At 36.7% G+C, this 26,377-nt stretch overlaps 2 protein-coding genes across 2 annotated transcripts in view; both read right to left on the minus strand.

The window, feature by feature from the left end:
* Positions 1-14,197, minus strand: part of BTBD9 (BTB domain containing 9) — a 127,500-nt gene extending 113,303 nt beyond the window's left edge. The window contains 7 exon segments of the mRNA XM_032216811.1: positions 319-392; positions 394-439; positions 3,338-3,557; positions 4,348-4,612; positions 5,464-5,827; positions 6,259-6,470; positions 13,654-14,197. Of these exon segments, the coding sequence (XP_032072702.1) occupies positions 319-392; positions 394-439; positions 3,338-3,557; positions 4,348-4,612; positions 5,464-5,827; positions 6,259-6,443 (1,154 nt within the window). The 5' untranslated portion in view covers positions 6,444-6,470; positions 13,654-14,197.
* Positions 14,198-16,454: 2,257 nt separating this feature from the next.
* On the minus strand, positions 16,455-25,542 carry GLO1 (glyoxalase I). Its single transcript, XM_032216674.1, is given in 9 exon segments — positions 16,455-17,368; positions 17,791-17,817; positions 17,820-17,879; position 18,815; positions 20,044-20,108; positions 20,287-20,288; positions 21,056-21,196; positions 22,298-22,398; positions 25,383-25,542. Coding segments are annotated over 9 exon segments (567 nt in total). The 5' UTR covers positions 25,464-25,542; the 3' UTR covers positions 16,455-17,279.
* Positions 25,543-26,377: the final 835 nt, after the last annotated feature.

Genomic DNA, 26,377 nt, shown 5'->3' on the forward strand with positions numbered 1-26,377 from the left:
AATTTCTACTTTTAAACTACTGTACTATATACTGGTGATTTTTTTATTTTATTATAATATTTAATTAAGATACTAAATGCAACAATTAGTTACCATATTTTATAATATGTTTCTAAAAGCTACTTTTTTAACATTTCAGGATATCAGCAACTTGAACCACTTAGTTAAAGTTATTTCAATATATCTACTCAAATGTTAGTTTAGTTTGTTCTAATACGTACTGAACTAACCATTGTATCTAATTCTAATCAATTAAAGTAAAACAATTTATTTCAATATTAAAATACTATGGAATCAAAACAGTAACATCACACTAACCTGCAGACACGGGCAGGAAAATAGAGTTTCTGCCAAGATCGACATAGATATTTTGAATGATCGATTACACGAACTCCAGTCTAGTTCATCCATGGATACCTCAATATAATAGGAGTACGACCTTTAAAGATCAAATAAATTAAAAACATTGCCATTATCTATCTAAAAATTTCACACATAGATTTATACACTCTGGGTATCACAATGTTACATTTAATGTTAGAACAAAAAAAAAATCTATAGTTAGGCTAAATGAACTAATCTTGCTTCCTTCTGTCTCTGTAATTCCTTACAAAGATCCAAAATATATTCAACAGTTCTGAGAATGCAGGGGATGCAATTTGATGAACCCATCAAGTTTATGAGGCAAGATAGGTAAGTATACAACAAATCAACCTCTTCATATAAATGCAAATATTTAGCACACTTAAGATATAAAAGAAAGTATTCTCTGTGTTTTTAGTTTTTAAAATTTAAACTTAACCAGAGAAGTTGTACGTAAAAAAATTAATAGGTATTTGAAAATATTTTGTAACTCATAGACATCATTAAACAGCTTGAATATGTGAATGTATTATAACTCATTTTTCCATAATTTTTTTGGTATTTATCTTCTACTTCAATGTTTACTCTTACTCACATGATCAAATACTATATTTTTGGGAGTATAAGACGCACCAAGGTTTTGAAGAGGCAAATTTTTAAAAAAGTAAGTAGGTAGATAGAGGGATAGAGATGGAGAGAAAGAGGGAGAAATACAGTAGGTAAGTAGGGAAAGAGAGAGAGTAGTTAGGTAGGTAGATAAAGGGATAGAGAGAGAAAAATACATTAGTTGGGTAGGGATAGAGAGAGAGAGAAATAGAGATAAGAGAGAGAATACAGTAGTTAGGTAGGGAGAGCGAGAGTGTAGGTAGGTAGGGAGGGAGAGGGAGGGAGAGGGAGGGAGAGGGAGAGAGAGGGAGGAGGGAGAGAAGAGACAGAGAGAAATACAATAAGTAGGTAGGGAGAGAGAGAGTAGGTAGGTAGATGTTTCCAGGTGTATTAAGCCATGTGCTGGAGAAGGAAATCGCTGACAATCTGCAGCACCTAAGTCTTTATTTCTGCTGACACAGCACTTGATAAATGTAATTCTCATCAATCAGTTAAAGAGCTTTCCAAAGTGGGGGGAGTTGCACTCTGCAAGCCTCCCAAAAACGGGCCATTTTTCACGAAAACGGGCCTGTGTTTTTTTAAAAAGGCATGAATATCCTTGGGGGGGGGTTGCAGAGTGCTCCTGGGGGGGGCAAAAACAAGCAAAAAACGGCCCATTTTTTTGTCAAAACAATGGCATGCATAGCCTTATGGAATCTTATAGAGTGTTGCTGGGGGCTTGGGGGGCAAAAAATCGGGCCGTTTTTTGCTCATTTTTGCCCTCCCCAGCCCCCAGGACTCGCTGAAAGCCTCCATAAGGGTATGCACGGCCATTTTGGTGAAGGGGCGGGGCTTCAGGAGGCAAAAATACTGTATTCAATGTATAAAACACACCCAAATTTTCAGCCTCTTTTTTGAGGAAAAAGTGTGTTTTATACTCTGAAAAATACGGTACATTACTATATTTTATCAACATCCGTATCTACTTAAAACATGTATGTACTACCTGTCTTCTATAAACAGTTCAGAAGACACACAAAACTACAAGTATAACACCCCCGCTTTGGTACCCTTTTAAGGCAGTATTAACTTGTGGTGACTATCCTAAGTAGTCCCTAAAAGTTTTTTCACAATATTTTTCAGAAGTGGTTTACCACTGTCTCCTCCTAGGGCTGAGAGAGAAAAGCTCATCCAGCTGGCTTTGTGCCTAAAGCGGAACTAGAACTCACAGTCTTCCTGTTTTTAATGTTGCCTTAGCCACTATACCAAACTGGTGTTCATAAAAAAAAAACAGGGAATTATTAAAGTACTGTATATACTCGAGTATAAGCCTAGTTTTTCAGCCCACTTTTTGGGCTGAAAAAAGCCGCCTCGGCTTATACTCGAGTCAGTGAAAAATTTGCCCGAAATGGAGGAGAAAAAGGGACGGGGCCATGCCGCTGGGTGACACTCGTGAATGGCCCAGTGCCCCTGTGAGTTTCCCCTCCCTCTGTGTCAGTTTGCCACGCAGCGCGCACCGCACCATCCCCCCTCCTCACGTTCTAATGTAATGCAGGGCTGTCTTACGATTCCCCTTCCTCCCCCTCCTGCCGCTCTGCAACGATGTCCCACCTCCTCCTCCACCCTCTGGTACAGTGATCCAATGATAGGAATCACTGTGCCGTGTGTCATAGGAGGCGGGACATCGCTCCCGCCGCTGCACGGGACATCATCATCACAGCGGGACATCAGCATCATGAGGTGAGTGAAGTATTTCATTGAATACACCGCTAGTTTACTGTTTTTCTTTGAAATAAATATTCAAAAATTATTGGTATCTATTTTTATTTTTGAAATTTACCGGTAGCTGCTGCATTTCCCACCCTAGGCTTATACTCGAGTCAATAACTTTTCCAGTTTTTTGTGGTAAAATTAGGTGCCTCGGCTTATATTCGGGTCGGCCTATACTCGAGTATATACGGTAGTAAAAAAAATATTTAAAACAGTATTTCTATAAAAGCAGCAGTGAAATTAGACATTTAAAGGACTCTCAAATCCAATCTTTATTATAGTTAAAGACCAACATAATCAAACTTTTAAAAGTAGAAAGTTTCAAGCAACTTCTAGAACCTGTGTAACAAGATATTATATTTTTTAAAATAACTGAATATTCCCATTTATTTTTACTTCTTTATATTTCATTATTCTATAATGTTATTTCATTTTAATGATTTTATGTACTTGAGATCACTCCCATTCAAATAAATTTTCTTCAATTGAATTTCTTAGTGTCAGCTGAAGTTCTGAGTCTGAAGACGATAAAATCAAGTTCTCAAGCTAAATATCATGTTCTCAAGCTCATATCATTTTTTAAGGCCAAGAATGAAAAACAAAAAGACTTAGAACATACCTGCTATCTCGATCCCATAATAGTATTCGTATGTGATTGATTATTGATGGCTGACCCAATTTAATTTCAATACCAGAACGGCAGTCATCATCGATAGGATGCCGGGAAAATCCATGGTCTAGATCATAGTTCTGTGTGTCTCCATCTAATAAAGCTGATTTCAATTCCCCTTTAACCACTTGGGCTCCATATTTCATAGTAGCAATGTTCTCACCTGGAACTGCAATGAAAAGTAGTTTACCGTTTTCTTTCTAGCAAATTTCCAATTGATTGGTTAAAAATCTTTAATATGTTGAATAATTATAAAATGCAAATTTCCAAGAAATCAATCAAATTTGATTGATAATTAGAAATTACCTTGTGAATAAAAACAGCCTCTTTATAAAAATACTATTACAATAAAGGAACATGGAATATGGAAACAGAAAAAAAACCCAATCATAAAAATTTAGAGCTACCGCATTTAATTTAATGACATTTAGAATTAAGAAATATTCAACATGAATTCATTGTTTGAATTTTTGCAGAAAAATGATGACTATATCTCAAAATTCCATAATTATGTCAGTCAAAGAACTAATATTTCCCTCGCCACCCATTTCCTTGTGACCTTAAGACAACTTCCTGAAGTTATATCATAAAAAAAACAAACCTAGTTCACAAAACATTCCTGACATATACGCCAAGCAGTAGCACTCCCAACCCACTTAAGAAAGGATTAATTTCAAGAATAGTTTTTCACTGACTCAACCTTTAAATACCAAAAACAAAGAAAAAGGTTTTGCTATTTCACTGGTTTACTGAGGATTAGATGAATTAGGATCAGGTAATATAATTAGGATATTCAATCAGTTATCAGAGGCAAAATATTTCTGCTAGTTAAAAGTTGTTTAGCAGCAACAGTTGGCTAACATCATTTTTAATTAAAATATTTTTATTTTAAAAAATCAAATTAAAAGTAATAAAAAGGAATGTATAATACCTTCCTTTGTAAGTATCAAGATACTTACTTAACATGCCCCTATAGTTGAGGTCCATGTCCCGACTTTCAGATCGAACTTTAATGGCATCCAAAATAGCATCAGGAGATAGCAATCCCGAAGGTCTTACAACATTTAAGAGCTCTGTCAAACTCATCAATGGCAAGCGCACTGCCTTCATGATTTCAGCATGACTTTCCTTAGGATTGTGTTTACACCAGTTCATCAATGCTTGAAAAATGTCCTTCTCAGGAGCTGCAAATGAATCCCTCAGTACAATACTGAGAAGTGCTGGCTAAAAAGTAAAAAAATGGCAGTAATATAAGATTGCTCAGTCAGCTCCAAGTAAAACTATACTATTTGAATTCTACAGTACAAGCTCTTCATTGTGAGCTAATAAATTCTGTTGGCAATAAACATTTGCTTATAATACCAAGATCCCACATATCCGCATAAAAACTTTACCCTTCCTACATAAAAGCAATAATAGTAGCAGTTCCTTACTAACAATTCAGGTATCTGAAGCTAGAGGAGATTATTCATTTCTATAACATATATCATGTTTCAATACAAAACTATTAATAAAATTAATAAATCAAATTAACTTAGAACAAAAGTGTTCACCTGGTCCATCACTGAAACCTATTTTGTTTTGTGAAGATGCTTTTTATTATAATGTGGGTTCTTTTTGGTTTTGTTTCTATTATTGTTTTTGTTTTACTCTACCCAGAATCCTCCTGGATTGGGGCAGATTCTAATTACATATTGATACTTTTAATTAACTATTACATGGTTTAATTAACTATTGCATGCAAGAGCAGAAGCATTAACCTCCTGAACATAGCCTTTTCAAGAAGCATCTTCCTAATTTCAACACATTTCAGAGAAGGAAAGATTAAGAACTGAGGAATAATTGTGATTGAAAAATGGAACAATGATTATTCAGTTAGAATACATTCCAGGAATGACGGATTATTGAAAAGGCTTATTCAGGAAAGGAAAGGAAAATCATTGTTGAATACCATCTGGTCCACTGAAAGATAAACATTTGGATAATAGTTTTAAATTCTATTTCAACCATTTCAACAATGTTTCCAAATATGTATTTAAAAGTAACTTTAAAAAAACTTTAAATTGTTGACATACCTTAGAAAGAGACAGAAAGCCTTCACTGGAGAGTACCTCTTGAGCATTTCTGTCCATAAATATGAAGCACATACATGTCAATTTAGGTAGTGAGTAGAGATTAGCAACGTCATAGGTCATGCAAACATTTTGAATGTTAAGAATGGTGCAAAGGTATTCAGAGGTGGAATCCTCCAGTTCTGGAAACCCATATTTATGTGCTAAACTCAAAAAATCTAATAAGACTTCTTCTTTCTCATCTCTTAATGTGGCACGACCTGTATAAATATATTTCAATAACATTGTAAAGGCTTCTGCGGTGGTATCATGGAGAGGGATTTCTGCTTCAGGCTGAGATTCACGCATTCCACCATATAACAACGCTCTGTTCAATGCAGAGAAAGAGGAAAAGTGAGGAAAATTTGCATTTGATAAAATCATGCAAGCTCTAAAACAAAAAGAATGAAATAACACAAATTCCAAAATTTCCACCCCCAAGTGCTATTTTTATCACTGTAACATCACACTTAGTTCTTAAGACAAATATTTGGCAGCTTGCATCAAGCAGTTAAAATTATTTGCAATTGATTCCTGGACACAGCTATAGAATTCTGAATTTCAATCCTCATTAAATGTAGCCTATTAATTTGAGATACTTATGTAATGAAAGTTAAATATAACAGAGCAATGTACTGTTATTTTTTTAAATTTAAAAATAGGTATTGTTGGACAGATCAGGTTATTTCTTAATGGCTTTTTATTTCATCTTGCTTACCCAGAAATTCAAAGTATATCTGATTGGACACTATACTTCACCTGAAATACTGACACCTCGCAGCCAAAATCACTCGGTGTGCAGGAAAACGTTTCTTTTCCACAATAAAGGTAACGTCACTGTATTCCTCCCCATTCATCAGAACACCAACATGATCGGACAGAATGTGAACGTGGTCTATTTCACCTACTGCTGTGTAAGGTCGGAGTGGATGACTGTTGCTCATGTTGTACAAGAAATGTTTATGCTACACCTAAAAAATACAGCATAAGAATATTGAAGAAAACCATTACAAATGTTAAATTGAGCATAACATAAATGTAAAGGTAGTGGACTAGGACCCAGAATTAAGTCCACGAACTTGTCAAGGAAGCTAACTGGGTGATCTTAGACCAGTCATTTTCTTACAACTCAACCTATTTCACAATGTTCTTGTAAGAAAAGAAATCGAGAAAATATATGCATGTAGAAAGTACCACCTATAAAATAGCAGACTATTATTTAATTACTTAATTTAATTTTGAGGCTTAGTGACTGAGGGACTTACAATTAAGAGAGAAGGAACTTATATAGAAAAAGCCAAAACTCATTAACTTAGTAGCAGTATAAAAAAAACCCTAAACTTAATTGCCCTATCCAAAGGCCTGGGAAAACAAATACCTCAATCATTTTTTCAATGTAATCTCATACATAACAGAGATAAACAAAATGCAGCAATATTTTCATCAAATCATTGCTACAACTGTTTTGTTGATATATAAACCATATAAAGAGGCCCTCTAAAAATTAAAATAAACCAAATAATTATGTTAGTGCTTGCTCAATTGTATATTCTCTACATGTTAAAACTGATTCTGTAACCACAGCAGATCAGTTAGGCCCTATATAGGAGTGCTCAAATCAAATACAGAAAGCTGTAACATAACCTTTCATGCATAATTAGCTAGAATATGAATATTTATGAACTCTTCTCCCCAGAGTCTAATTAATTATCTGAAACAGAGATAAGAGTGATTTTTAATTATTAATATTATAAGATTTCCTAAGAAATAAGTTTAATCAAGGCAAAATTAACTATTCACTTCCTGTAAAGCTCTAATTGAATCCAATCTCAGAAGATAGAGCATTCACAGAAAGTGAAATCTCAACTATTTATATTCTAACAAACCTTTGAAAGGAATGTAGGTAGCTCTTGATTTAAGATAACAATTGGGACAGGAATTCTGGTCATTAAGCAATGTGATCTTGTGATTCATCAGGTAATCAAACCCAGTTTCACAACTATTTTTTATCGTAGTCATCAAAAGCATGGCCATTAGTAAATCTGTCTTTCTCTACTGATTTTGCTTGTCGGAAGCCAGTTTGGAAAGCAGCAAATCATGTTTATGTATCTGCATATATTGCTGTAAATGCAAAGCAGCTGCTAAATGCCTAAATCACAATCACATGATCATGGTCTGGTATGGTGGTCATAATTTCTAGGACAGATCGTAAGTCACTTTTTTAGCACTGTCATAATCTTGAACCATTGTTAAATGAATATCATGACTCAAAGACTATGTATATTACATTATATTTCCAAAACATACTTTTGCCCTTTTTTCCATTCATGTCATCATACAGCATATAGTTTGAAGTTACTTCCCCCTCCCAAACTCCTATTTTGTCATGCGCGCCTCCTTCAGCAACCAAGAAAAACCACTTAACTCCATTTGTAGAATTAAAAGTACTTTTACTGGTTATGAAAAGATAGCAGCAAAGTAAAGCAAGGTCTGAGGCAGAAACGTGCGAAATCATACATACCAAACATTTGCCCAACCCCTTTCCCCCAACAACCCCCACCCCATTGCCCAATCTGCAAATCCCTTAGGTGTCATGTGGATGCATCTCCAAGAAGTATCATCAGATTGGAATGCAGGACCGTTGGCCTTGACCAACTCCAAACATCGGCAATCAGCATGCACAGAAAATGGTGAGAACAAAACTCCCTTTTTAACTAACCTCCTGTACCAATTATTTCCCATCCCAAATACTATCCCCCCCCCCCGTTTCATGGCAGCAGAAAGCAAGTAACAAAGCAGAAGCTGACAATAAGGCTTTGTGTGCATTTATAAGCAATTCGTATTTTCAGTAAGCGGTTTTTTATCTATAGAATACTATTATAGAATATCCATTTCATTATTTTAGGCATTCACAATTATATTGATATCATCTTATGTTTATAATCAAATCATCTTTTGTTGTACAAAGACCAGATATTTATGCAACTCTTAAATCTTTACTTACATTTAATATAAGAGCTTAACTTGATGTAAGACCTTAACTTACATTACTTCAAACTAAATATACAAATGATAGATAATAAAGCTAGGAGTTTTAGCCACTTAAAAATAGCTCCTTGTCCTTTAATCTTTGTCCATTTACAGAATATGTTCATGAGAAATATGAAGGTCGGTTAAACCAAAGTAGAGGGAAATGTTGTTTTCTGAAAGTAGTTCATTCTGTGACACAAATAGTTCATTGTGTGACACAAATTGGGAAAAAACCAGCAACAAAAAAGGTACATGGTTTGATCTTCAAAAACCATTGATAACCTTTATAGCTGTTTCACAACTTTTTATGAAGCTGTAATGCAGGTCACAGACAAATTCTGCCTACTTTCCTTGTAAAGGAAGAGAGAGCCAAATGTTATATAGGGGATTATATAGGGAATCAACCTATTCTCCAAAGCACCTAAAGGCAGAAGCAGCAATGATGGATGGAAACTAATCAAGGAGAAACCAACCTAGAAATAAGAACTAATTTTTTCACAGTTAGATCAGTGGAATGGCTTGCTATAAGAAGTTGTGGGTGCTCCATGACTGGAGGTTTTTAAGAAGAAACTAGACAATCACTTATCTGAAATGGTAAAAATAGGCTCTCCTGCTTGAGCAGAGGGTTGGACTAGAAAACCTCTAAGGTCTCTTCCAACTCTGTTATTATGTTACTTTGTTAAATATATGGAACAATGCTAACTATCTCAGACAGCAGAGCAGGCAACTAGATTACTATTTTTTCCTTCTGCAGCCCCTTCAATGTCCTCAAAACCTGCTCTGGATGTTGGACTACTCTTTGGAGCAGATACATAAGGGAGAACAGAAGCTACAAAGGGAAAGGAATGAGTAAAATAATTCTATTGTAGTAACATATTTTCATGCTATCCATGGCAATTTAATTTACTGTAATATGCTTCTTTAAGAATTTCAGAAACTAGATTAGAATAAATTATAAAATATTGAGATATGGGATTCCAATTGTAAATTGTTTCTATTTGTCTCTAGATGGCTTCTAGACTGAATTTAAAGTACAGTATTTGATATTATGGATTTAAGATACAATCTCCTATTTATTAAACTATATCTTAAATAAAAAGATAAAAGCAAACTGCTTTTATTAATATCAATGGGAATTACTCCACTCTAAGACGAAGGCTTCTCCAACAAAAGTTATTGGCTGCCATTTTCGTACAGTGGAGATGGAAAAGATTTTTTTTTCCTAAAATCAACAATTAATTAATTTTCTCTATGAGCCAATCAGAAATTTCCCAGGAAAATGGCCTGTCAACAGTAGATCGCAACTTTTTTTTTTTTTAGGAACTGAAACTCTTACTGTGTAAAACCTGGAAAGCTACAAAGTGTTCAGTGCAAGCTTATAAGGATATTATGGATTTAAGATACAATGTCCTATTTATTAAACTATAAAATATTATGCCCTATGGAATGATCTCCCCGTGGAGATCCGGACCCTTACTACTCTCCGGCCTTCCGCAAAGCGATTAAGACCTGGCTCTTCCAGCAGGCCTGGGGCTGTTGATTTATCCAGCCCCATTTTATGTTATGAATGTTGTGCGATTTTAATGTCTGTACTTTTTAATTTTTATATGTTCCCCCTCCCTACTTTAGCTGTAAGCCGCCCTGAGTCTCTCGAGAGTGGGCAGCATACAAGTCCTAATAAAGGTAAACTATTCTCTATGATGCCATTACCTCATATGAGGTCACAGCCATAGGAGATATAGCAAGGGATACCAGGTAGTCTGTTCTCCCAGATGATTAGTGAATCTGAGTTAGGGTGCTGCTACTGAATGCCTGATCCATCTAGTGTAAGAACATACCAATTCATGGTTTGTTGGTATGTGAACAGACAGGCCTGAAGTTATTGAGATTTGGCTGAAAATTTGGCTGAAGATAAAAATGAAGTCTGTTTAACTGAGTATAAGTTCCTGCATCAAGCCTTGAGGCCAGTGACATCAGAGGGGGTAATCACACTGATTTATTGGGACAATTATCAGTCAGTGCAGGTGCTGCTGCTGCACTGGGCAGACTGTAAGTTCTTGGGTCATATGAAAAGCTAGATAGCCTATTGCTGTACTGATTGCCAAGCTGCCCTGGAATATCCTTTCCTGGGTTCTACTAGAAAAGAAGATAAAAGCCACTGGCAAGAGGTGACTTTCCTAGTTTTGGCTGGTGCACCATTGTGGACCTACCTGGGCAGGAGGACTTTGCTACAGTGACTTCCCTTAAATTACTGCAATGTGGTGTACATGGGGCTGACTTTGAAGTTCTCATAGTCTCTGAAATTAATTCAAATTGTACTGTCTGATATACTGACTGGTGTTTGCCTGAGGAAGCATATTATATAATGCTATGGGTCTTACACTGATTACTAATAGATCCTCCAGGTATAACTTAAAGTGCTGGTATTAACCTCCATGATTTGGTGCCTGGTTATCTGTAAGACTGCATTCTCCCATCAGAATTGGTCCAACTAATTCAATCTACTTTGGAGAAACTGTTAGTGGCATTACTTTTTAATAGCTGTGCCAGTCCTTTAGAGAAGCCTTTCAATGAATTTTCAACTGGCTTTTAGCCTGATTGTCTTTCAGAAACTGCTCAGAGCTATTCAAAAGCACACTGGGGCCTTAGTTTCATCTTAGTATTCTGTTGTGGCCCAGCAGGATCCGGTTGAGCTGCTGATGGACTGTGTTCTGGTTTATTCACAGGCCGGGGGACCACAACAGTATTCTATGTTTTCACTTGTACGTGGATCTTTTATTTGTGTACTTTTATAGTATTATTTTCTTCTGCATTTTATCTTGCTGAGCCCCCCAACAAATGTAGGCAATTGGCTGTAAATTTGGTAAATAAATAATAACTTATTAAAACCATAATTTCACATACAGTGTTAATATTCATCTACCCACTTCTCAAGGCATCTTCTTAAATAAGGCAAACATTTTTTAAGCAAACCAAAAACCAGTGACACAGTAGTTCTGAACTGAAAGTGAACAATATAATTAATTCTAGATCAGAGCCTTGAATTCAAAATCTTCCTCAATGATGAAGCTGAAACCAACTGTTTCTCTGAAATTTGCACATAGAGATTTACTTTAAGACTAAAATAGGATGGCTTCAGGAATGCTGCCTTCTAGTTTAAGCGCTCCAGAAGGAACAGATACAGAGATAATAATACATAGAGAAAATAAAATTATAAAAATATTTGCTTCATCTTGTAGTTAGTGCAAAACACATTTCATATTTGGGCCATAGGTTTAGCAAACAAATTTTCACATAGACAGATATCTGTCTATACATAATAATCAGTTCTTGAAAGAGATGTAAAGAGACCACTCATTTCTCTCAAGAATATTGTCAGGGCAAAAAACAGATATACAGACAGAAAGTGCCGATCCGAGACATTTTTGCTACCTCAGATAGGTCAGCAAATCCAAGTCCTCCATCTCTCATTGGATTACCATAGCCTAATAATTATTTTCAGCCCAACGATGAGTATAAAAACAACTTTAATCCCAACCTGTCTTACAAAAATGACATATGCAAATATAACTATATAATGTTTTAGGATGGGGGAAGTGAGATCCAAAGGGGAAAAGATGCTCTGGATCATGTGGGACCATTATGTAGTGCCTGTTGGCAACTGTCTTAAACAATGTTTTGAAACCTCAATAACCTTAAGATATGTTGATGTGAACTCCAGAATTCCCCAGGCAATATGTCTTCTTTATTTTTATTCTATTTATTTCATGTATGTTGCCTTTTACTACCTAGAGCAGGGAACCACAAGAATGATTCTGAAAAGAGCATAAGAGCTTAGCACAAATTAATAAACACAGTATGGTCTATATCTCCATGCCTTACTGAGTGTTACAGTAAACAGCAATGTATATATCACACACATTTACATTCTAAAGCTAGAATCTCTGACCACAGATAATAGATGACAGATAATTTGTATGGGGAAAAAACCTGCTTTAGTAAATTTCCTACTCTCATGTAGGAAGTCAAGATACTACATGAGGTTCCCCTGTAGTCTTTTCTCATAACCCTATGAGATAGATTATGCCGGTTGAAAAGCAGAAAGTAGAGGAAACTTTTAAAAGCTTCTATCATAAGAGCTTCCCTTTTAAATACCCCATACTTTTGACTCTTTGGTTGACTATGAGTTACCCTCATTTACCAAGAGCAAAGGACTGAAACCTTTTTTTTTATGTCATAATGCAAACCCAGTTACATCAAACATTGGGTAACAAATCTGAAAGGCTTGAGTTTGCATTATGACTGTGAAATACATGTTGTCAATTTTTCATCACTGAATTTTGTACCACATGCTTATACCAGCCAGCATCATGGTTGGGTGAGTATTTAAATGCAGATCTGAATTTAATCATTACAACAATCTGTTATGGGTACAATTGGTACAAACTTCAGCATTTTTTAAGAAAGAATGTAGTAAAGACTAGCTTTACATGTACCATATACAACACAAACCACATTAACAATGAGTTTCTATAGTGTAGGTACTTAGTTAGAAACCCAACTGAGTTAAATGAGATGGATGAGAGTTGCAGTCTAAGAATCTAATCTTTACCTTTCATAAGAGTGATCACAAATTTTGGGGACAAGGAAAATGTAATTTCAACAACACTGAACTGTCATTAACTACTTTATTTAAGATAGCTGTTTTGGGGTAGGGGATGCAATTATGTTCTGGTAAATTTAATTAAACATAGGGCCTTATGTTGTAGTTTAGCTTTTATTTTATTTTCCCAAGAGCTGCACGAAAACCCAGTAAGTAATGACTAAAAAATCCCGGGAGTTTACATTCCAAAGCATAGGTTTTAAAAGGCCCAGGGACGTAAAAGGCGTCAATTGCACACAACGCCCCCCTTCTATCAAAACCTCAATTCCAGACCGTACGCTTTCATTGTGGGATGAACGAAGCCCCATCGTCACTTTACAACCCCCAGGGAAACCGGGCGCGAAACCTGCTTGCACATCGCGAGGCGGAGCCCTTGAGGGGAGGGGAAGAAAAAAATAAAAAAGCTCGCGAAGACTCCTTCGCGATACCCATCAGATGCCCTTTGCTTGCTATGAACTAACCTCGCCCCGAGTGGCTAAGAAATGCTCAGGGCCGCGGGGTTGCCCGAAAGGCAACGGCGAACCGAGGTTAACGGCCATGGCTGCTTGCCGCCTGCGCACGGCCTTATGAGCGAGCGCGTGGGGTGGGGGGGGATCGAGGAAACTCCCCCCGCCGCCCCCAGCCCTTTCGCCACCAGACTTACCGGCTGGAGCTGGAGCAGGACACCCCTCCCTCCTCCTCCGCCGTGGCGTTCAGGCGTCGCCGCGAACACTGACGTCACCCTAGCAACGCCAGCGCTCGACGCGCGACGTCATCGCGACGGCAACGAAAGCGGGGCTATTACATTACAAGATTATATTTTGTAGAGCCGGGTGATGGGGCGAGGAATTGTTCCTTTTTGGAGCTGGTGCTCCTGTAATTTCCAGAGAAAAAAATGAGGCCGGGCGGGGGGAGCCACGCCCCTTTTGGAAATATTTGCTCCTTAAAATCAATGGAGAAATCGCAAAGCTGAAATTCAAGGCAGGGCGCCAGCGCGGGCGGTCAAAACATAATCTTCCTGTTTGAACTGCGACGAAAATTAAGAAAAAAGAAAACTGACGATTTATTTCAAATTTCATTAATTTTTTTGTAAACTAAGCTGTAGCTTATGCTATCGGTCGGGACTTGTTTTCGGAGTAGCCCATTGTTGCTAAGATCAGTTGCGCTTTTCGTTTTTTTGGAGACAACCCTCAAAGGAGTTTCTTCACAACATATAATGAGGTCACACTGGGCTTACTATATACATAGGCACGGTCTTAAAGGTCCAGATAGTTCGGGTTAGAGAAATCTTTTTTTTCCTGATCATCAGCCTTCTAGATCCTTGTTTCCATCTATAGTTTGGGAATTTCCCTGCCCAGTTAAAAAGTAGACAGGATCAACCAACACTAAACTTTTCTCCTTGTAATATGCTATGCATTAAACAAATTGAAATGGGATGTTAAAAAAATAATCCGTGAAAATGAATGTTAGGCAGTCCTCAATCACGTTGCCCTTTTTATGCCATAATGCAGTGACAACGAAGCTTTTGTTCCTTCGTTGGTGTAGGATTCAGATGCAGCAACCAGTTCATACAATGAAAATCACACTTGCATGTACAAGAGATACTCCTATTACTAACCTTTTTCTCTGCAGTCCTGCCAGATTGTCAGTCAGTTAGATTAGACTGATTTGGCATTTTTGTTTACCTATCAAGCCTTTCCCGAGGATCTGAGATAGGCAGATCTTTGATGGTATTAATTATTTGATGGGATTGCAGGATGAACGATGTTTCCGTGTAAAGGTGCTTTTTGCAAAATGACCAACGATGATTTTGTCAGTGTCAATAGAGTTCAATGGGTGTTTTCGGATTGCAAACCAAGGCCACTTATCGCTATTGATACTATCTTTGCTTTTTTTGCCAGTTACTGCATTTCTATTTGCAGACTCTTTGTATTTTGTGATTATTGAAGAAATACAAAGATCAGTGCTGATCCCCTAACAACTGCCTGGAAAACCCTTTCTTGGCAGACTTTCAGAAGCATTTATCATTTTCTGCTTCCTATGACTAGAGAAGTAACTGGTCCAGGGTAATGAGCAGGCTTCTAGAACTCACACTCCTAGTTATAGCCTGATGCCGTAACATTATTATTTATTTCACAATGTTTTAGGTTGTTTTTATGTTTTATGATGTACACTCCCCAAAGTCACTTATTGAGATGGGCAGCTATAGAAATCAAATAAATAAACCCACTACAAATATTCCCCACTTAATGACCCTAACTGGAACCAGCAACTCCCCTGCTGAACAAAGCAAATGTAAATGGGAAACCATGTAACCACAACTCTGCTTTCCAGCTACAAAGAGACAAGATTAATAAATTTCATACCTTTTGTTTTCTGTCTGGCTCCTAATCATTCTCATCTTTTGGAAGGCTTGTATAAATAAAAGCAATACCATTGTGCCAACAGCTCACAGCTGGGAATTGCTGACATGCTAGGCAAACAACTTACAATACTGTCTTGAAATCCTTCCTCTCCAATAGCTCCACTTTGTGGGGAGGCAGACCAAGTAATTTCTGTAGGCCGGTTTCTCCTTTTTCTGACTCTACATACACAACAGAGAGTGATAAGGAAGGGATTCAATAGAGTACTATGTACTTCTGCACATCAAAAGCAATATGGTTGTGCATCAGCAATGGGAAAGAATTGGGCAAAGGATAGATTGCCTATAGAAATTGTTTGTTTTCCCCATCCTCGCAGAGCAGAAATATTGGAGGAAACAAATTCACAAAGTATTGTAAGCTATCCATGTAATGTGCCTGTGGCTTTCAGATCCAACTTGCTTGTATGATTGCATTAGTTTCAATGTGTAGAAAAGTAAACAGCTTTCTCTCTTACAAATCCTTTCCTCTCCAATCTCTCCACTCTGCAGTCGAGGGAGGGAGAGAAAAAAACAGAGCAGGTATAGGATACCATAGCCTGAGTGTAACCATAATCACTTGACTAAGGATTGCTGTGTATGGTATTAAACAGTGGTAACTTGATTGTAAAATATTTTTAAGCACCTTTGTAACTTCAAACAATTGCTGAACAAAGTGGTTGGTAAGAGATCTGTATATTAAACTGGTTTTCAATGTAGTCTCCAAAACCAATACTGTTTTACTAACTTCCTAGTTTTCGGTTTTGCAAACAACCAATAGATCCTGAAATTATTTTTCCTAGTGCCAATATAAAGAAGCATAAACAAGATTCCAGAAAGTTGAAGAGTCGCTTCAGCAAGAGAATAAAAAAGAATACAACTTCATAATTTAGTATGCAAGTATTTAATGTTTTCATCTTCTTCCAGAAAAAACAGTCTTAAATTGCCATTTTGATCTTTTGTTAGCATTTCAAATGATCCAAATACAGCAGCCACTATTACTGAACAGGAGTTAGGAGCAAGAATTCACCAACCATAAAAAGAGTTCTATGGTGAACCAGTGTTCCAGAAGAAAAATTCAGAACATTTGACTGCATTCAGGCACCAAAGCAAAATATATTTTTTAAAGTTGGCTCTATTTCACTTAAACATGATTTGTACTAATGTGTGTTCACCATTTTAAAAAATCAGTGATGAAGGTTTATTCTACCCCAAGATATCCCTGCTTAGTAGAAACAAGTAAATTTCTAAAAAACAAAAAGCTGAAAGCTCTGCTTTTCTATTGTAGATTTGGAAACTCAAACCTTGATAAAGATCTTAACAACATTGGTTTTTAGAATGACCCATAGTAAACCACAGGTTTACATGCCCCAAAGAAAAATATTAGAATATTCTCTCTTCAGATTGAATAGGAAATTACATGCAAGAGCCAAAATTAAGCTTCCCATCTCTTCTTGCACACAAAAGGAAAAGAGAGGAATTTGAGTCCATTAGTACACTGCTGCTCACTCCCTAACCTCCAATCTGTATGATTCTTCTGTTGTATTACACTAAAGTGTTCAAGTTCACAACCAAATTCATAAATTAAGTAGGGAAAGGAGAAACAGAATACAGGATCAGCTACTCTCTTTTCCTGACTACATCAATTGTTTTCCCTTTAAAAAGTTACATGGTTCTTGTAACTATCAGTGCATTGTTGTTATTTCTAATCTAGATTAAAGTCACCATATGATTAGGGTTCAGGATTTCAATCCAGTAGCCATCAGGATCCTGAATAAAAGCCAGGCCTTTCATTTTACCTATAAAAAAGGAATATATAGTTTAATAAATTCCAGTGTAGGTCTCATTTTAAGCCTTTACAAGGTATGTGTCCCAGGATAATACTGTAGGATCCAGTCTGAGTCGGTCACCAGAAGTTCCCTGAATAACAGTCTGAAAGCTCAGAAGACAAAACCTCTGGTCCCGATGACGGACCCAGATTGGCTCCTACTTTACAACTTTCCCAGATTAATATCAAATCTTTGCCAAGAATTCTTTCCACCGACAAGATTTTTATCATTTATTTGCAAAAAGCAAACTGGAGATAGACAAATAGGTTGGGGATACACATCATGCTCTCCTAGACATATTTCTATATAATTTGACATTATTGATGCATTCACAAATTAATCTCAATACTTCATACAAAGAAAAAGGCAATAATTGGTTCCAGCACACTCACCATCATCTGGTTTTTTCACAAATTTACCCCCAGTTCTTCAAATCTTTTGCAAGCTTTACTTACATCAGGAACAGCAATTCCAATGTGACCTAAAGAACAGCAGAATAATCAAACAGTGCTATATTTCTCAATATGTGAATAATACCTTTGTTCATAAAGCATTGACATAAATCATCCATTTTTTTGAAAAATAGGAATATAGCTATTATTCTATAATACATAAAGAAATATATTAATTGTATTCAATTGTATTTAAAAGAAAACACCCACAATTTGATGTGATCCAGATGCATTGGTACAACTTCTATCATTCCCATCTAGTTCTGAAACTCAATGATGGGATTATGGGAATTATAGTCCAATAAATTTATAGATTATCAAGAAGATTCAACTTTACTGAATGAACCAGAGTATCATTGTAGATCTTACATCAACTCCAATCCCTAGTTTCTGCAATATGCTAAACCAGCAGTGCCCAGCCTTTTTCAGCACCAGGGAACAGTGTCATCGAAGACATTTTTTCCATGGACTGAGGGAATGGAATAAGCCACGCAATCTAGATCCCTAGCATGTGTAGTAGGTTCGCACTATGTGAATCTAATGATAATCTGAGATGGAGCTGAGGTGGTGAACCTAGCACTGGGGACCAGCTGCAAATACATGTGAAGCTTTGCTCACTCGCCCATCACTCACCTCCAGCTCTGCAGTCCGGTTCCTAACAGGTCATGGACCAGTACCAGTTTAGACATACACTAAAATTATCTCTAACAAATATTTGGGCAACATCACTATTGTTGTAAACAAATATTCAATCTTATTCATTTTAATAGCAAGTCATTACTCTTTCTCCTGTCCTTAATTTCTAACAAAAGAATTCAAGTTCTCTCTATGCTTGTACACAGCAGGCTTTTTCTGTAAATATTTGAAGACGATCATGCCTTTCCTTAGTCTTCCCTTTTGTAAGCAAATATAGTCAGAAAGCTTAACCAGTCTTTCTAAGATTTGGTTTCCAAGCCCTTATCACCCTGTTACTAACCATGCTGCACACTTAACACTTATTTGATTTTTACCCCTGGGATCGCTTGGATCAGTGCTTACAGTATCTTGTTGACAGCATCTGACCCACATCGTTGTTTGTCTTTTTAAGATTTCAAGCATGCTGCCCATCTTTCTCCTTAGTACATTCAATTCTTGAAGCTGAGTACATATGGCTATTTTTCACCTTCTTCATTTTTATTAATTTCAGAACAACATAGTCCCTTGGCCTCAAGGTGCCTGAATCATTCATTCCATCAATCTCCCATTTGGTCAGAATTAGACCCAGGAGAGCCAACTCTATCATCATGTAACACTATCTTCTTAATAAAAATGCTACTTTACCAAAATTTATACCTGTCTCCTTTCTTCTGGTTTAGTTTTTATTCAGTTATTGCAATTTATATAGTCACCCATCTCTGACTCTGGTCACCTTAAGTTAATTTTTTTTAAAGGACCTGCTTCAAAATAAATTGTTGAAATAAATTGTAGTACACTGTTCCTTTGTCCTGCCCTTGAGACACCTCAGTATATGCAGAATGCTGAAACTGACATGCTGCTTTGTGTAACACCTAAACTGCAGGACTCTGCACTCTGACATGACCTTATAAAGGATTTATTCTTGATCTTTACTCTCGCCTGCTCTCCAAAATCCAGTTATTTTTACATTAGTTGCCTTCGGAAAAGCCATTAAAACATAGCTGTTTTGACAAGCCTTCAGAGTTGTGGTATGTCTGCCATTTATTTAGTAATATTCTTTCAATATTTTTTCACCGTGTCATGCAGTTTATGATTTTGCTGCTTCTTAATTTTGTTATGTGAATTACCTATAGATGTGGCAGTATGCAAATAATGACAATAAATACAATCCTGATGTAAGAATATGATAATCAGCTATAATGTTGTTTTTGCCTGAAGTTCCTTCAGTAGAATTACATAGTAATTGTAAATATGGTTTCTCTGACAAATGAAGCCCAACCTAGAAGGAAATTATACTGCCATCTGATTGTGGAAACTGAATACAACCAGATCCATTAAATTGGGGAGAGCTGATGCTAGAGCCAATGTCATCGTTTTATTTCATGGAGAAAGGTTTTTTCCATGAAAAGATTTTAAAAAATATGAAGCTGGAATAGTTCCCCACCCCCCTTTTAAAGTTATTTTTTTTTTCTAAATGACACACACATAATACATTTGGGCCTTTTTTCCAAAACATACCAAATCCTCTGGGTCTGAATTGCCATTGTGATAAGCCTGATTCTCATCATTTTCAGTGCCCCGTGCTGAAAGAAGGGGAGAAATGGAACAAGTGGAGGACAAATATATTGATTAAGAAATTCCAGCACAAATTAGAGGTTAGCTAAACTTTTTGAAAAACATTTATGCTTAAAAAACTAAAGAGAAGCCTAACCTAAGTATAGAGAACAGTAAATATATAAATTTGAACCATTAGCAAATTACAACTATTTATATTGGGATTATTGCTTTAGATAAATTAAAGCTACTGTATAATAAAAGAATCCATGTCAAAAATGAGCTGGATCCAAAACAAACTAACCTATAAGCTTATAAAGAACAAGGGATTATTTGCTCTGATATAAGATTGGAAGTAAATCATTGGGAAGGAATCTGAGTCTTTATTGCACAGTAAGTCTGGGTACCCAAACTTGTAAAAAAACAGGTAACAATAACAACAACAATGGCTTAACAACCATTCATTTAGTGACTAATTTGAGTTAAGATGGCACTGGGTATTTATACACAGCCTTGAAATAACAATTGTTATAGTGCCTCTGCAGTCACATTATCAAAATTCAAATGATTGACATCCCACTTCCATGTACAATTGTAGGGAGGCTTCATTCCCCCTAACTATCTCCATCCTTTTGGCTTTTCTGCACTCTGCTGCCCCAAGCTGACACCACAGTAGCTGCTTGTATACCCTCTCACACTGGACAGCAACCATCCCAGCCATCACGGTCATTAAGAAAACCAATTTTCCCCAATGGGTGTTTTTTGTCAGAACTGGAAATAAACACTGGGAACTGGAAAAACATTGCAAATTCAGTCATGTAATTGCAAAGATGAATTGGTTGCCCAGCATTCAAAATGCAATTACATAATGGGAAATGGGTAGATTATCAACACAGAAACTTTGAAAACAGGTCATAACTAGTTTTGGGGGACTTTCAATGATCATTAAGCAACCAGTCATAAGTCATACACTCACTGTGTCAGTTCTACTGTGGCCTTCCTAGAAAAGGTCCATGCTATCCTCTCATTATTATCTTTTGGAATATCATTTTTATCTTCATAAGCCAAAAAGTAGAGGGAGAACTTCATAGAAGGGAAGTCATACTTTTGTAGTAAACTGAGGGGAAAAAACATACAAATTATTTAATCCTAAACATATGATTTGCTATCATTTGTTTTACATAACTGTAAATGTACTGATTTCTTGAAGTAAAAAATATACCAAGAAAGCAAAATTTATCACACCTCAAAGATCAATAAACTCATTTGGCACAAGCTTTCAGAGAGACTGCTTAAACTGAAGGAAATCAAATCTTTCACTAAATAAAGCTGTTCCCCCACCCTTTCCTCATTGTAACACAGAACCAAGCCCTTTAGCGATCAGCTTTAGGACTGCTGTCGGCAATTTTTTAAATTGAAAAAAATCAATTAAAATAAATCTGAAATTTATGACAAGAAAAGCATACCAAAAAGTTATATTATTATCTTATATAGAACAAATCTAGAGGGACCCTTACTATGGCAATGTTGAGGAAAAGGCAACATTTTTGCTTATATAAAATTCCAGTATTCACATCAGAAAATATTTGGAGGAACATTTCTGAGGAACAACATAAATTAGCCTATAGTTTGCTTTTCATTACTGAACAAAATTGCTTCTGATCAGAGATATGAATGCACTTTACAATACATCTCCCAAATATTTAATCAGTTTTAATTCAGACTACACATAACAAGTATGGTAGCCAAAAGCAATTGGTTTGGTTATTTCAGAGATGCTTTTAAGTTATTATTATAATAGGTTTGTAGGCCCACCTTCCTTTATCACATGCAGCAAAGTAGAACCTTGCAGGGGATTTCCATTCAGAATGCTCCAATTTATTAGCAATAAATGTGAGATGAGGAACATTCGTTTTCAAATCTTAGGAAAAGGCTGAATTAGCATGTTTCTCACTCAAATTATTGACAAAAACATTATACCCACAAACAAAACAAGAGTTCTTTTACTGAGCTGAGGTTTTCATCAAAGAAAAGAGAAAAGGCTTTTTTTGTTTCTTTATTAGTCATCTCTTTTATGCAAGTTTTCTCAAAGGCCTTCCAAATCGTTGGAGCAGTTTAAAGCAGTTTAAAATCTTTCATTAGTGGAGGTACTACATTCAAGATTCTTTTGTTTTAAAACGGGTTAAATGCTAATGAAGACAAGTAAATAGTTTTTAACTTACGTCATCCCAGAATTCTAGTATAAAAATCCAGTGATTTTTTAGGATCTTTTACTCTTAGCATTGTCTGCTGCATAATAAGTCCTACAGAAAAATATAACTTTGGTAAATCAGAACACTCAACAACATAGAATATAATTTTCCTAGAGACAAAAAAAAATGGCCATGATAAAATATTTGTTTTGGTATCAGATTAACAGCACAATACTACTAGTTAGTTCTTGCATGGTGTTAGCAGGATTCTGGTGGATGTTATTATTTTGGTGCCTGTGGTACTAAATAACATCAAAGAACCATTGTGTTGAAAGGAAGCTTCAAGTTCAAAAAATTTTCTCAGCCTAAGATCTAAATTAAAACATTGTAAGAGTTAACTGTCCAGGGCCCCTTAAATACGTCTCCTTCCTTGAAAACTGGTTCAGTTTACACCTGTTCTTACTGATAAGAATGTTTCTAACTTTATTGGGCCCTTCAGGAAAATTATTCCATTTCATATTCTCTTGGATAACAGAAAAGATTGCTGTATGTCACCCTTACAGGATCTCTAAAGTGTGATCCTGCTCTCCTTGGATTTTGTTTTTCCAAGCTAAATGAACCCAGTGTTCTTAGTCTCTATTTAAGACTTGAAATTTTTTTCCTGATTTTCTTAATGTTTCTTTCTACTTATTCCAGCTTCATTTAAAATAATAATAATGGACACGGGATGCAAAGATCACCAATTAGTGCCTCATATATGAAGGGCTGTAGAGTGTTCAGATTCAAAGATGCTTCAAAAAATTCCTGCCTGCAATTCCTTAAAGCAGTTTCATCTGCAATGCAATCCCAGATAAAGATTTGTTTGGCTTAAAGAATTAGACAGATACCACCATTTGTTCAGTGATTGTTCAAGTTACAATGGTGCTGAATGAGGGGGACTTTGAGCAATCCATAAAGTTGAGGTCCTCAAAGTGTCTCTCTAGTAACATGATTGTCATTTGGATGCTTGGAAACTGCCTTGCACTTAAAAGGTTGCAGGGTCCTGCAGCTAGGTGATCACCATTTGTGGACCTTCCTGGCATTTTCCATAAACAAAGGTCAATGAGGAAGGCAGGGAAGGTCACAAATCTCTCCCATAAGTCACTGCTACTCTCACCACTTTTTCTCCCCAGGAGCTCCGGGCAACACAGTGCTAGGATAGGGAGCCATTAGTAAGAGAGGCCTTGATTTAAATAACTCTTGCAACATACTTCTTCTATTTTATCATTTCAAAACCATATTATAGTATGTTAAATGGAACTAAAAAAAATTCTGTTGCTAAGACATTTTTAAGTGAGTTTTGCCCCTATTATTACTTTTTTCCCCACAGTTGTTAATGAATTGCTGTAGTTGATTAATTAGTAACTCAGTTAAGTGAATCTGGTTTCCCCATTGACTTTGCTTGTCAGGAAGGTTATAAAATGTGATCACATAATCTTGGGACACAGCAACAGTCATAAATATGAACCAACAGCCCAGCATCTAAATTTTGATCACATAATCATGGGAATGCTGCAAAGATCGTAACTGTGAAAAACAGCCAGAAGGTAAAAGTAAAGGTTCCCCTCGCACATATGTGTTAGTCATTCCTGACTCTAAAGGGTGGTGCTCATCTCCATTTCAAAGCCGAAGAGCCAGTGCTGTCCAAAGACGTCTCCGTGGTCATGTGGCCGGCATGAGTAAACACTGAAAGCGCATGGAATGCTGTTACCTTCCCACCAAAGGTGTTTCCTATTTTTTCTACTTGCACTTTTATATGCTCTCGAACTGCTAGGTTGGCAGAAGCTGGGACAAGTAAGGGGAGCTCATTCCATTACATGGCGCTAGGAATTTGAACAGCTGAACTTTCTGATTAACAAGCTCAGCATCTTAGCCATTGAGCCAACCGCGTTCCCTGAAAAAAGCTATAGGTCACTAAATGAACTTTTGTAAGTTCAAGGATTCCCTGTAATCAATTCAGGTTACAATGTGCAATCTTACAATCCTAAACAGATATGAGGTGTCCTTGATGCTCTTTGAGCTTGATTGTTTTCTTGCATGTTTCATTTCTCAACTAAGTAACATCATTAGGCCTAGGACTCGTTCGGCTAATGAAACAAAATGAGGAGCTCTCATTCAATCCTGAGCCACAAATATTCTCCTTTATTGGCTATGCTAATAAAGTATAAAGTAACAAAGTATAAAGTAATTGTGCAGAATTGCTTTCCTAAGCTTGGGGCAGTCCAGATATGAACCAAAATTCTCACTGTGCAATGTTTCAGAGGATGGGAAGTGCTGGCCAAGCAGATGGACCAGGCTGGAAAATAAAGAATATTGTAGCTCAGAGTTGAAAGGAGGGGTCCTGAGCTTGCTTGTTTTCTTGCAAGATGTTTCATTACTCAAACTAATGGGTAATGCTAACATCATCATTGTGAACACCAGAACTGCTGAAAATCCTGGTGTCAGATATCCATGGACTGTCGGTTTAGAAAGTAAATATGCTAGGACTGTTCTCTAAAGGGATTTTTTTGTTTTTTATTTTTAAAAAAGGTTTGGGGGAAGCTGTGAGAACTGCAGAGGTATCCATGTCTAACTATATTGAAGAGAGTCCTCCTTCAGACCTCTCTCTCATGTAGGTGCAAAGAATACACATTTATTATGTTGAACAAAGAAATGAAGTGGTTGGTGTAATACCCTTGGAGCTAGGCTAGGCTAGAAATAAACCCAGCCAATTAAATAATGTGTAGCGTTTATTGTTTGGGTAATGAAAACTCTGGCAAGAAAACAAGCAAGCTCAGAGATCACCGAGGACCCCCTCAGGCTGGAAAAGGCTGGCATATCAGGCAACAGCATTCCGGGAAGGATTTGCAGCCAAGATTTGAGGTCATTTTTTTTTTGGCTTGGCTAAGGGTTCTGGCTTCCACCCTGTATTCCGCAACCCCTGAATCTTGCGAGCTCTACCCGTTCTTTCGGCGGCAGCCAAAGTCGCTCGCAGTGAAATCAAGAGTGGCCCCCTTCTTCCCACTTTCCAGCAAGCTCTCGCTATTTGTTCAACGGTTTCCTCCTCCTTGCAAGTCACTTCTTTCTCTTTACCTTCGTTCTGGGATCGGGGTCGGCACAGGCGCTATAGGCTTCTTCATCGCTCAGACCGGTCACCTCGCTTTGCTCCGACATGCTGGAACCTAGGAACCAAAAAGCCACACAGAATTACGCCCATGCCATCCCCTCCCTGACACGTATTTTAGAGGCGACGAGAGAGAGAGAGAGAAAATGAGCGAGGAGACTCTCCAGCCAATAGAGGCAAGGCATGCAAATCAGGCAAATCCGTTGTTCCTACAATTCCCAGCATTCTTTGAAGCAGAAGGGTGTTTAATTCCACCCTCCTCTTTTGCATCCCCAATTCCTTTTAAAGAAAAGATGATTCATCCCCTATAACTGATGAGGAAGTTAAATGTTACTGCGGGGAAGCGATGACCTACGGCCCGGAAAATTAGAGCAGTTGAAAGAGCAACAACAAAAGCAAGAGCAGCTGTATGATTTATACAGTAGTTGACTGCAAAGAACTGAAAGAAAAGAAATATATATTTAAAAAAAACAAAATTATGTATGTTAATTCTAGCAAAACTTTTAAAAACTATTAATACCGTACATCCAATAAACCTCAATCAATTTGATCCACATGATAAAATTTGAACCACATTCATGCTCTTTGAAAGCAAAGAACAGAGTAAAAAAACTTCACAGCTAACAGAGACTTAATGGAAGATTTTAACTTGTTTGGTATTACAAAATCCAATTTTCTGAAATGTAATGGTAGCTTGTAAAGCATTGGTTTTTAAAGACAGTGTTTATTATATCAAATAAGGCATCTGGAAATAAATAGTTGAGCAGAAGGCTGCAATTGAAGAAACTGTTATTAAAGCAATGCTCTCCAACATATTGTCCCCCATGTACATTACCCGAATGCTTATTCAATAAAATATGAGTTGGCTCAGTTAATGCAGCAATTCATTCATTTATGCTTTCAAGTTAGTATTGACTTGGCAACTGTCTGGACCAGTCCCTGCAGTTTCTTGGCAAGATTTGCA

Source organism: Thamnophis elegans, chromosome 4, assembly GCF_009769535.1.
Source record: "Thamnophis elegans isolate rThaEle1 chromosome 4, rThaEle1.pri, whole genome shotgun sequence".
In the NCBI taxonomy this organism is placed as follows: Eukaryota; Metazoa; Chordata; class Lepidosauria; order Squamata; family Colubridae; genus Thamnophis; species Thamnophis elegans.